We start from the raw sequence: 12,351 nt of genomic DNA on the forward strand, positions 1-12,351 counted from the left end.
TATCCGGATCGCAACTAGCACCACCCACCCTACCTCCACCCGGCGATTTCCCCATATGAAGCTATACACGGGCGCATTTGGATAACCCCTACCCCACCATCCCTGGCCTTTGTGACACTTCGCTTTTCTCTCTGTGCATGTATAATCCGTTTCCATCCCCAAGTCCCGTCCCATCCCGTCCCATCCATGTCTCGAGGCAGCGCATAATACCCCCCATTTGTGTACGGGCAATGCATGGAATTTCCTGCGTCCCATGTCCCACGTTCCATCTTCCACGTCCCACATCCTGTTTTCCGTGACTTATCTCGGAGACTATCCTATCCTATCCTATCCACCACTCTACGTTGACCCTACTACGGGGCCCTACCCATTTCATGACCCAATCGCAATGATACCAGACGCAATTTTCTTTGCAAATTTTCTTTTTCTTGCATTACCTTATCCCCTGCCCATATCCCGGGTATGTTGGCTTGGCACTACACTACACTACACTACACTACTTATACCCTTTATCGCTTTATCCAATCTGGCTTCGCTTCGCTTCGTTTAATCGAGTTGTCTCGACTCGACTGACACGATCATAATACTTCTCATGCCCGGGCCTCGGTAATGTCGTGCTGTGATCATCAGCTTTTGCTGTGCTGTGCTGTGCTGTGTACATAAAATACCCTGATAATTTCGGGCAAAGTAAGAACATAACATAAATCTGTGAACGTGAGCGTGATTATTGTTCGTATGAATTCTTCATGAAGGGTCAGATAAGACTAGAGGACTCGATATTCGGTATATCATGTCACTCGCGTAGACTAGGGACCATACACCGACCTTAGACGCTGGAACAACATGAATACAAATACACAGACAGAGGCATAGTTACTCGCTATACTATACTGTTACTAGTACTCTTTCAAGTAAATAGACAAATTGTGAAGAGAAGATAAGAGAAAAGAAAAGAAAAAAAGAAGAATCAACAAGTAGAGACGAGAAAGATGAAAGATAAAGAAAACAGGTTCATTCTTCCTCATTTCTCACTTCCTGCCCTGCCCTGGCTCCTAATACCTCGCCTCGCCTTGCCATGCTATGCTATGCCTTGCACTGCAGCGCACGACAATGCCAACGGAAAAAGAAAACAAAAACCCGAACTCATCATCCCCATAGCGCCAGGCTTTTGAAAATAAAAACCAGAGTGAAAAGAAAAAACGAAATCATGAAATCCCAACCCGTCAAAACGATAAGCATAACACAGACAGACTCAAAGACAGAAATTCACAACACGAAACAAAACAGAACCATGCAATGCATCTCGATGAAGATAGGAAAAGAAAAGACGTAGATAGAAGAAAGGAAAAGGCGTGGTTTTCAGTCGTGAGTATGAGCGTGAATGTCGGAATGAGCATAGGCATAGGCATAGGGACGGGCATAAAATCAACCAACCAAGAAATCAGTTAATCAATTCAAACCCCAGACCCGGGACAGCCCAGCCCAGCCCACGCAGTCGCCCTTCCTGCCACTCACTCCATATTCAACTTCACTTCAAACCCTAACCCCCAACCCCTCCACCTCACCGCTGAATAGGAACACCCTCCCTCGCAACAGGGGGGACTAACACTCCCATCCTTCTCCTCACCATCCTTCCCAAAATCACCGGGACCACTAGACCCCTCACTGAGACTACTACCCCGATGCAAAAAGCCCCCCTCCTTAGCCGGGCTGCCCCGATTCTGGAATCCCACAGAACCAGGATGACCACTGATAGTTCCTGGAATCTGTTGGCCGCCCTGGGCACTGATGCTTCCGCCTTGGGCGCTGATGCTGCCACCGCCGTTGCCGGCCGCGGAGGGGTTGTTGGTTCCCGGTGAGGTCGCGGTTAGGTGGGGGATGTTTTCGGGGACCGGATGGCGGGATCCGATGCTTGTTACGTCGGAGGCTTTGCCGGCTTTGCTTAGGGCGTAGTCGCCTGAGTCGAAGTATTTGCGTTCCTGTTGTGGGTGGGTTGTTAGATTGGGAGAAGAAGTAGAGTAGCGGTGACGTTGTGAGCGGGAGGGGAGGTGGAGGTGGAGGTGGGTGGTGGTGGTCATCCATCACTAGGAACTAGCTGATGGAGAGGAGGCCGACGGGTGTGCTCTGCTCTGCTCGACTCACCTTCAGTTTATTCTGGAGGAGGTCTTTCTTGTTGGGCATTTTGCCGTAGAGGCGGAACAGGCGCTGTTCGTCCGAAGACATAGCCTGGAGGGGTCAATACCATACAATACAAGGTTGAATAGAAAGGGTGCTGCGACCGGTGGGGGTGGGAGATGGGAGATGGGAACTCACGTTGATGTCGACCTTGTTCTGCTGATGAGGATTCATGATGGGTGGATGGATGGTAGGAGGGGAGGATGGTGGAGGAGGAGGGAGAGAGAGAGAGAAGAAGAGTTGGAAGTTCGAAGTCCGAAGTCCATGACGGTGGAGTCCCCTCAAGCTGTGAAGCGCGGGGTGAGTACGAGTGTACAACAGTACAGCAGTTTACATTACACTACGCTACACTACAGTTTATGTATTTGACATTGTTAAGCTATATTTATTATTGATTAAATAAATATATTGTATTTATTATATATTACATTTAATGATACTTTAAATCCCAGATACACTATACCTACACCTCCTCCACCGCCGTATCTCATCGACGACCCGCATCCGCACATTCCTCCATCACACTTTTCTCCCAACCCCGCCGCCATGAGCCAAACGACACAAAGGGCCTTCGTGGTCGAACACCTTGACCCCGAGCTGGGTCCATGGTCCGCTCTCGAATACGGCTGCATCGCTCGCGAATCACATGAGCGTGGCGCCCGATTCCTGCTCAGTTCCGTGCCCGCAGAGCTGCAGATGCCCGCCGACCTGGCAGCCACCAAGGGCCTCGAAGTGGAACAGCGCAGTGTCGAGGATATTTTCGCTGATAAGAAGGAGCGTGTTTGTCTGCTGGACCCCGCTGCCCAGGTTGAATTGAGTCCTGAGGATGGTGATAACTTTGATGTCTTTCTCTTCGGCGGTATTCTCGGTATGAAATGAGCCCTTCTACCAGCTTGCGTATAACCCGGGTTGTGGTTATAGACTGCAAATCTATGTTCTTGCTACAGTTCTCCCTTCAGGGGTACCGCACGCAGCATTGAGTTTGAAGGCTAACATATACTCTTATTTCCTGGGTGACTGCAGGCGATGACCCTCCTCGCGGTAAGTTGCTCCCTCCTCCCAGCTGTATGGAGTACATGTATGTATGTACCCTGTATCAGGGTATGTCTCGCTGACGACAATATCAATTGTAGATCGCACCTCCGAATTGAGGAAGAAGGGCTATGTCGGCCGCCGCCTGGGACCTAAGCAGATGACGACCGACACCGCGGTGCGCGTTACTCGTCTAGTCGTGCATGAAAAGGGTAAATTTCACCTACCTCCTTCTATATACTCCATCCACTGAGCCAGTGCTAACTCCTCCAGTCCCCCTGGAACAAATCTCTTACGTCGACTACCCGGAAATTCTGATCAACGAGCACGAACGGACTGAAATGCCGTTCCGCTATGTGAAAGATGCCGCTGGCCAGCCAATCATGCCTCCGGTGAGTGCCCCTCCATCAACGCTAAGATATTTAGGACTTAGGGGCTTGTGCTGATACTCTTCAGGGGATGGTGGATCTGATTAAGAAGGACGCCGACAAGTCTATCGATCTATTCTAAACATGCGGGAACTCCGGGCGTGGCTGGGTTGTTCCGCCGGTCAGATCAAAAGTATTTATATCTGTTTCAAGTTCATACATACCTTTTTTCCTCCGTACTCGTATTTATCCTCTCCTATTTTTCTCCCATCTTATTCTGCTCCTCTTTGGGCCAGTCTTTTTCTATAGACCGCCCGAACAGGCAAGGGGTAGTGAGCATCATTCAGTTATATACAGTATTGTACCCGTATAACCTTAATACCACCAACGCAATCCCGTAAGATACACATAATACCAATACCATACCACATACCCAACAAGGCCACGCCAGCCTGTCCGTTTCGTCATCCTTTGAACCGCCTTCACCTTCACCTTCACCTTCACCCTTTTGCTCTCGCAACACACACTTACACTTCTTGTACCTTCATTTGCAATTCCCAAATTCTCCGCTCTTTCCCCTCTTTTCATCCCGGCTTCGATGATCGCTTGATTCGCGCATCGTCTGCGCCGGGCCTCTGCATTTGCATCTGCCATCCCTTCCCTACCCAAATACGAGTACCCTATGATTGCGACCAACGCCAGCGCCAATCCGCCAAAATGATCCCCATACCTTCCTTCGCCCGCTCAAAGGGCAGCGCCTTGGTCGCGCTATCTTGGACCCTCGCCCTATTATCGCCCTCACTAGCGACGGCCAAATCAGCCGCCGATTACTATGTTCACGATCTTCCGGGCGCGCCGGCTGATGGGCCACTCTTGAAGATGCACGCTGGGTGAGTTGAAGTGATGCGCGGAGGGAAACAAACCCTTCATTATACCTACCCTCCCCTCCACTCCGAGGTTCTCCATACCTAAATATTCTTCTCAATCTAATCATCTTCAATTCCACCTTAGCCACATCGAAGTCGACCCAAAATCAAACGGCAACCTATTCTTCTGGCACTACCAAAACCGCCACATCGCAAACCGACAGCGAACAGTGATATGGCTGAACGGTGGTCCGGGCTGTAGTTCCATGGACGGTGCATTGATGGAAGTCGGCCCCTACCGCGTGACGGAAAATCAGACATTGGAATATAATAAGGGTTCTTGGGACGAATTTGCCAATTTACTCTTTGTCGATCAGCCTGTTGGAACCGGGTTCAGTTATGCGGAGACGAATAGCTATTTGAAGGATTTGGATCCGTTGTCGGCTCATTTTATGGTGTTTTTGGAAAAGTTCTTTGGCTTGTTTCCTGAGTTTGAGAAGGATGATGTGCGTGAATCCCTTTCCGAGGAGAGAAGCCAATGCTAATTGGTAACAGATCTATCTCGCCGGCGAATCCTGGGCCGGTCAATCGATCCCATACATCGCCAAAGCAATCCAAGAACGAAACAAAGCCGCAAAGCAAAACGGTAAATCGAAATGGCCGCTCAAAGGCCTACTTATTGGCAACGGCTGGATCTCGCCCAAGGACCAATACCCGTCATACTTCGACTTCCTCGAACGAGAAGCTCTCATCGAGCAGGGAACTGATACTTACAAGAAGCTCGACGCACTGAACAACTACTGCAAGACGAAATTGGGAGAGTCCGAATACAAAGACTCACTCAATGTGGAACCTTGCGAACTCGTCATGAGAGAATTCCTGGATTTGACCAAGGAAGCAGGCGAATGCTTCAACATGTACGACGTGCGTCTAAAGGACAAAATCACCAATGGCTGTGGTATGGGCTGGCCTCTTGATCTGGACAACGTAACCCCCTACCTCCGACGAAACGATGTCATCAAAGCTCTAAACATCAACCCGGCAAAGGCATCTGGCTGGGACGAGTGCAACGGTGACGTCGGGAGTGCGATGTCAACGCTAAATTCCAAGCCTGCTATCACCCTTCTCCCTGACCTAATCGATTCCGGCATCAACATCCTCCTCTTCAGCGGCGACAAGGATCTCATCTGCAACCACATCGGAACAGAAACAATGATCCACAACATGAAGTGGAAAGGAGGCTCAGGTTTCGAAACAGCACCCGGAGTCTGGGCTCCACGCCATGACTGGACCTTCGAAGGCGAACCAGCCGGTTACTACCAGCACGCGCGAAACCTAACCTACGTTCTCTTCTACAATTCCAGCCACATGGTCCCCTACGACCAACCCCGACAAACCCGCGACATGCTAGACCGCTTCATGAAAGTCGATATCGCCAGCATAGGCGGTAAACCAGCCGACTCACGCATCGACGGAGAAAAATTACCCCAAACTTCCGTCGGCGGTCAAACAAACAGTACAGCAGCGGAACAACAAGAAGAGAAGAAAATCAAAGAGACCGAAATGAAGGCATACACTAAATCTGGCGAGGCAATTCTAGTCGTCGTCATTATCGGAGTCCTTATCTGGGGCTTTTTCATTTGGCGCAGTCGTCGCTCGCATAAGGGGTACTATGGCGTTCACAATCACAATACTAGTACTTCCGAAATCGTGCCTCGGTCGGTCCTGGATCGATTCGGAAATAAGCGCTCGACTAATGATGTCGAGGCTGGTGATTTTGATGAGTCTGAGCTTGATGATCTTCAATCTCCTGGTATTGACCGTGAGCATTATGCTGTTGGTGATGTTAGCGATGAGGAAGAAGTGGACGCGGGGGAGGGCGATCATCTTCATGATACTCGTGCCGAGGGAAAAGGAAAACGTGGCAGTCAGCAATGATTTGAAAACAGCATATCGCAGGCGTAGGCAGGGGTGCCTTTCGTTTTTTTTGTTGCTTTTTGTTTGTGTGATTCCCCATTTTTGATGTGCATATCACAGAGTCGGGTCGGGCCGTGCGTCTAGTTTAGTCTTGGTATGGGGTGAAGGAGTCCTATACTGGGTGCTAACTAGTACGTCGGATTTGACTTGGACATTTCTATAGAATAAATGTTAAATATATCCATTGCTATGTATTCAAGTTATTTGGTACCCACTGGTGATTAATGAGTAATTTCCCATGCTCATAAGGGTATTAATAGCGTGGTGCCAGGCTGATCTAATCTGATCTGATTAGCCGAATCCAAACCCGATCCGATATCTGGTTCCCGCAAGTGTACCATCGCCCAATGGATCGGGATGGAGAGGGGAAGAGAGGCCTCGTAGCATCAATCGATCATTTGAAAGACTTTGAACACCGCTTTCTAGACCCGACCTAGCTTCAAGTTCAAGTTTTCTCTCTGCTAAGGTATTCTTTCTACATATCCTTCGCAATCTCTGACAATGTTCCTGTTACTTAGGTTGTAGTCAGCGGTCTCCATAGCTTCTATCTTCATGACCTTTTACACCTCCCTCTCTAACACAACACACAACACACAAAATACTACTACATTGTACTTCACATATTACGCTCCGTATTCCTAGCTCCCATGGGGAAGGTCGGGAAATGCGTCACGCTGGAAAGTTGATTCAATTTCAAGTTCCTGGTCTGATTTACATTCTAGGTGCTGTGCATTGGAAACCCGCTACAGGTATAGTATGGAGACTTGGAGATAGGAAAGAAGACAATTTTATAGAGGTGGTATTGGTCAGGGTAGAAAGGAGATGGGGTTGAAAAAAAGAGAGAGGGAAAATAAAGAAAACCTGAAAGACTCGCAGAATGGAAAAGAAGAAAATGGAGGATGAGGGGTTTCAGCTGGGAAGCAGCATTGGATGCATCACCCTTGGTGATGTTGATAGTTGATAGATCACATTAAGATCGGCCTCGTGGTTCCAACATATATTATACTTGGGCTCGGTTTAGTTCCGGGGCTTGGTTCAGGTCAAAGAAATAGAGTGAGTCGATTTTCTATTCCATCGGGTATCTTCTAGAAACTTAAGCTCTCTGATTTCTTGGCAATTATCTGCTAATTCCATCCAATATTTAGAAGGAGCTTACAGCAATGAGTTCTCCTATCTCCAGAGACACCCCAGATTCATTTATCATACAAGCCTCTTAGTCTTCACGCCCCCATCTCCCTTTTCCTTCATAGTCTTAATAATTTCATCCAGGGTTATCGGAGAGGTAATTTCGAAGACATCAAGACCAACGCAATACCAGAAGTAAAACTTTCCCCCGGCTTCAAACAGGTAGGCATGGTCTGTGCAATGACACATAATCGGACGGCCTCTCCCAAGATTCAACTGTTCACATATATGTTGTCCGAATCTATCCTCCGCCTCCCAGTTATCTTCGTACTCGAGGTCCTGGGCTTTGAGCCCCACCCGGACGGTGGGTCCTTTTATCTGCATTAGCGTTGGATACAAAATGAATTGGCAGCGATAAGCTTACCACGATGTCCATGATGTTGGTTTCGGCAATAGATTGGAGTGGGGGTTGTGATGAGGGAATAGGTAGGTCGGAAATGCGTCATTAACGGTTAGGGACTCGGAGGATTAAAGGCCTGAGGCAGACATCTACTCCGAGTCTGTGTAATACTAAGCATGATACCCTGAACTCTATATAATAAGGGCCTTAAGGTATTTATGCTGCTGTGTTCAAGTTATATAATCTTCAAGCTTCTTCAAGAAATATCTGTATTTGCTGTACCTTCCACTCAAAGTCCTTCAAAGTCTACACCCCGTGAGTACATAAAGATCAGCCAGTTTCAAACCAGCTAACCATATTTAACAGATGCTTAAGTAGTGAAATTGGCGTTTGGGAGAGGAAGTGGTAATGTAATGTAATTGTGGCAGTGCATATATCAGAGTTCTATTTATCTTGCCGTGTTCTCCTTGTAGGCAGCATTGCTGCAATCCATATATCCAGATCAGTATGTATAGACATCATAATTATTCCTGTAAATGCCCAGCCTTATCACTTCAAACGGCCCTACATTGGGACGTCCAATGGTAGGATCGAGTAAATCCTTCAGCGTTCCGGTCCCGTTTGGAGATTCAAGGGGAGCTGATTCCTTAAAAGTGGTTTCCCCATCATCGTAGATAAAATCTTCTACCTCTTTTTCAGCCCATATAACTCCATAATCGGGGGGGCCACCCCCAAGCGAATCTGACACCCCAATCTTAATCGTGGGTCTGGAGATTGGATTTAGGTCTCGCCACGATGTGTTGTCAAATACCATTCGGCGGATCATTTTGAGCATTCTATGCCAGTCCCCAAGATCATGGAATTCCATCACAGTAAGCTCAATAGATCGGATGAATTTTGGCAGGGTGGGGAGAAAGGAAATGCACTCATCCTCTGAGATTACAAAGCCGGAGAGTTCAAAGTGGCGCAGCTTCGACCATTTTTCCACGGGCACGATGTCATTCAAGGATATCCGTGGGTATTGTCCCTCGGCATGAATATCCTCATCGTATGTTGTGTGCAGCCTGAGCTCCTCCATTTCTGTTGCGCCACGTAGTGCATGGCATAGACGACCATTCCGAAGAGATCGCCAGCATGCTTCAAGGTCTGACTCCACTTCTCCGCCAACAAGGAGTGAGATATCAAGACGACGAAACCCTGGGTTTTTCAACACCTTGACAAACTGATCATACTCTTCGCAGGGCTCGTCGAACATTGTGCAGTTGATTCCCGTAGGTAGGAAGCTGGAAGTCATCACGAGCTCAGAAACAGAATTAGGTTCATTGGCGAGTACTCGCATTACGGTTTGGAAGCCCCGATACTGTGCTCTGAGCTCAGGGTAATGATTCCACGCGTACGCAGTGGCAGGTTTATCTTCTTCAGTGTACAGCCAACCATGTGGAATAGGGTAATTAAACCCTTTAGGGAATGCTCGAATCATTGGGGTCGGGTAAAGCGGAGAGAAGAGGTAACCATGGGCTGCAGGTGTGATGGTAACTCTTTTCAGAGCAGGGAACTGTTTCACGCCAAATAAGAATACTTCGTAGTCGCTATCTCCGGCCAGCACATCCTTTTGCTGACACAACAAATGTTGATAATGTTGCCAGCATTGCCCCAGTGGAGGCTGAGCCTGGATCTGCGCTCTACACGCAATATATTCGGGTGTATCTTTATCGTCATATTTGCGGTTCCTTATAATGCGGAGGTTTTCTTCACAGACTTCTTTGAACCATATAGGGCACGCGCTCTCTTCATCATATTCATGTCGCTCCATGAGTTTCTCTTTAAAGTAGTCGTGGTAATGTTCAGCCCATTCTCTGGTGTTATTGGGCTCATCTTCGTCTGAGAGTAATTCGTGACCCTCATCAGTTTGATCCATTCGTTTGGGACCCCGTGGTAAGCGTGCCTCATCCCAGATAACTTCAGTCACAGAATGGCGGAACTTCTCGTGAGATGCAATATTGCGAAAGACCTCTATGTTGAGTGGGTTTGCGGATAGAAAAACACGGTCAAGGCGTAGAGGGACTGCGTTGTAGAATAGAGTACATGTCAGGCGTAAAGTCTTGATATCGGCATTGGACAAATAGAAGGCGATGCAGCCCCATAGCTCGAATGGTAGGGGGGCGAGGTTTGCACAAGTCATGATATACTATCACGATCGTTTTTGGAAGTCGGTTGGGGGTATAACGCCGCTTTATACCTGGCAACTGGTTCAGCCCCCACTGTTTACCGCCCGCATTCAACACAACTGCTACCAGCGTGAGTTGACTTCCTCCTTTGAGTGGGGTTTTTTGACACCTTGAACGGTTTCTCGAGATCCTTCCAAGGGGCCCGGTGAGCTGCATTATAGTTTGGACATGTGAATACTGGTGTACTAGTTAGCGGGTAAGCCTAGGGATTACTAGTATTGATGGTGAAGGCTGAACTGCCTGAAGGACTTCGTATAAAACCAATCAGATAAAAGCTCTGAGGTTGAACCACCCCATTTCATGATCTGAAATTCAAGCAGCAAAAGAATGGCAATTGGAGAGTAGAGTACAGAGAGTGCAGAGAGTATAAAGAGAGAGATGATGTTGCATTACTAATCACGGATGACTAACTCAGCCTCACCCCTCTACTCTGATTTACTATAGTCGATTACCTAGATTATTGTATAATAATAACTAAGAACTAGGTTCAATTTAAGAAATACTAACACTAGTACTAGTACTCAAATCAAACTATCCCATGAATAAAAACTCCATGACCGAATAGTACTGTCTTCCCACTATATTGCTACTATACCCGTTCACCTGATAAGCTAATTGCGGCCAAAATTTCCCCTCCGCCCACTTTCCTCCGCACGCCCACCATCTTCACCCCTCACCCTCACCACCTCACCACTCCTTCTCTCCTTCACTCTCCCACACAGCCATTCCCACCATGGCACAAACCAATTCACACCTCACCCTCCTCTCAGACCTAACACCCCCCTCCCTCGAACGAACCTGGCTCACATCCCCACATCCCACCCTGCCCATCGTCGCAACCTGCAGCTCCGACAAAACAGTCCGAATCTACTCCCTCACAAACTTCAAGCTCCTCTCCACAATAACCGGCGGCCACAAACGCAGCGTCCGCACTGCAGCCTGGAAACCACACATATCCGGCGAAAGCGTTCTTGCCACAGGCTCCTTCGACGCGACAGTCGGTATCTGGAGACGATGGGATAATTACGGCGCCACAAACACCACCGAAGAAAACCACACCAACCTTACCGAAGGCGCAGACGACGCCGACACCGAAGACGAAGAATGGCGCTTCGCCGTCCTCCTAGACGGCCACGATTCCGAAGTAAAATCCGTCTCCTGGTCTCCGTCAGGAATGCTCCTCGCAACATGTGCAAGGGACAAATCAATCTGGATCTGGGAAGATCTCGATGACGGCGACAACAATTTCGAAACCGTCGCCGTGATGCAGGAACATGGTGGTGATGTGAAATGTGTCTCTTGGCACCCTGTTGAAGAGTGTCTTGCGTCTGCGGGATACGATGATACGATTCGACTTTGGAGGGAGGATCTTGATGATTGGGGTCAGGTTGCTTGTATCAAGGGTCATGCGGGTACGGTTTGGTTTTTGGATTGGGAGGGTGTTGATACCACGCCTGCGTCAGCAGCAGGAGCAGTTTCTGCGGACCTGCAACGCCAATGGTGTGAACAAGTTTCCCTCTCCGGTCCAAGACTAGTATCCTGCTCCGACGACCGCACAGCACGAATTTGGCGCCGTGTTCCGAAAGAAAGTGTCAGCGGCACGGCGCTGTCTTCAGCCGCGACGGGAATTCCGAGTATCATTCGGCCGACGGGGACGGATGAGAATTGGGAGGAAGATGCTTGCCTTCCTCATGCGCATGAGTTGGCTATTTATTCTGTTGCTTGGAGTCGGCGGACGGGACTTATTGCGTCTGTTGGTGCTGATGGGCGGATCGTGCTTTATGAAGAGCGATTTGTGGAGGGTGGGCCCAGCACTGATGCTGGTGCTGATGCTGGTGCTGATGCTGGTGCTGATGCTATGGATACGACTGATGACGCTGCCCCTGTTCAGTCTTCGTCTTTGCGAACAGAGTGGTCGATTGTTGCGGTTGTGGATGGGGCGCATGGGATTTATGAGATTAATCATGCGGCTTGGGCGAAGAGGGCGGATCGGGGTTCTGAGAGTACTAGTACTAGTACCAGTCCCAATGAGGAGGAAGTGCTCGTTACGACTGCGGATGATGGGAGTGTTAAGGTGTGGAGTTTCCAGCGGTAAATGGATTCTGTGAATGAGATGGATGGGATTGGATGCATATATCATGTCATGACTTAGAACTCGGATCGAATTGAGGCCGCTGGCA

At 48.7% G+C, this 12,351-nt stretch overlaps 6 protein-coding genes across 6 annotated transcripts; 3 read left to right on the forward strand and 3 right to left on the reverse strand.

The window, feature by feature from the left end:
• Positions 1 to 1,511: 1,511 nt before the first annotated feature.
• On the reverse strand, positions 1,512 to 2,349 carry N7509_014230 (endosulfine family protein; the record flags this gene model as incomplete). Its single annotated transcript, XM_056638867.1, has 3 exons — positions 1,512 to 1,979; positions 2,143 to 2,226; positions 2,314 to 2,349. 3 exons carry the CDS (start codon positions 2,347 to 2,349, stop codon positions 1,512 to 1,514), a joined length of 588 nt encoding a protein of 195 aa, XP_056480856.1.
• A 372-nt stretch (positions 2,350 to 2,721) lies between these two features.
• N7509_014231 (SAM-dependent methyltransferase) lies at positions 2,722 to 3,717 on the forward strand (the record flags this gene model as incomplete). The annotated part of the gene is made up of 4 exons (XM_056638868.1): positions 2,722 to 3,043; positions 3,309 to 3,419; positions 3,481 to 3,599; positions 3,634 to 3,717. 4 exons carry the CDS (start codon positions 2,722 to 2,724, stop codon positions 3,715 to 3,717), a joined length of 636 nt encoding a protein of 211 aa, XP_056480857.1.
• A 575-nt stretch (positions 3,718 to 4,292) lies between these two features.
• kexA (serine-type carboxypeptidase kexA) lies at positions 4,293 to 6,379 on the forward strand (the record flags this gene model as incomplete). Its single annotated transcript, XM_056638869.1, has 3 exons — positions 4,293 to 4,465; positions 4,587 to 4,947; positions 4,997 to 6,379. The coding sequence occupies 3 exons, from the start codon at positions 4,293 to 4,295 to the stop codon at positions 6,377 to 6,379; spliced, it is 1,917 nt and encodes a 638-aa protein (XP_056480858.1).
• A 1,239-nt stretch (positions 6,380 to 7,618) lies between these two features.
• Positions 7,619 to 7,979, reverse strand: N7509_014233 (uncharacterized protein; the record flags this gene model as incomplete). The annotated part of the gene is made up of 2 exons (XM_056638870.1): positions 7,619 to 7,921; positions 7,968 to 7,979. The coding sequence occupies 2 exons, from the start codon at positions 7,977 to 7,979 to the stop codon at positions 7,619 to 7,621; spliced, it is 315 nt and encodes a 104-aa protein (XP_056480859.1).
• A 466-nt stretch (positions 7,980 to 8,445) lies between these two features.
• On the reverse strand, positions 8,446 to 10,125 carry N7509_014234 (uncharacterized protein; the record flags this gene model as incomplete). The annotated part of the gene is made up of 1 exon (XM_056638871.1): positions 8,446 to 10,125. One exon carries the CDS (start codon positions 10,123 to 10,125, stop codon positions 8,446 to 8,448), a length of 1,680 nt encoding a protein of 559 aa, XP_056480860.1.
• Positions 10,126 to 10,904: 779 nt separating this feature from the next.
• On the forward strand, positions 10,905 to 12,266 carry cia1 (iron-sulfur cluster assembly protein CIA1; the record flags this gene model as incomplete). Its single annotated transcript, XM_056638872.1, has 1 exon — positions 10,905 to 12,266. One exon carries the CDS (start codon positions 10,905 to 10,907, stop codon positions 12,264 to 12,266), a length of 1,362 nt encoding a protein of 453 aa, XP_056480861.1.
• Positions 12,267 to 12,351: the final 85 nt, after the last annotated feature.

The sequence above is a fragment of the Penicillium cosmopolitanum genome (assembly GCF_028827165.1).
Source record: "Penicillium cosmopolitanum strain IBT 29677 chromosome Unknown utg000013l:1.0-859999.0:1.0-860633.0, whole genome shotgun sequence".
Classification (NCBI taxonomy): domain Eukaryota; kingdom Fungi; phylum Ascomycota; class Eurotiomycetes; order Eurotiales; family Aspergillaceae; genus Penicillium; species Penicillium cosmopolitanum.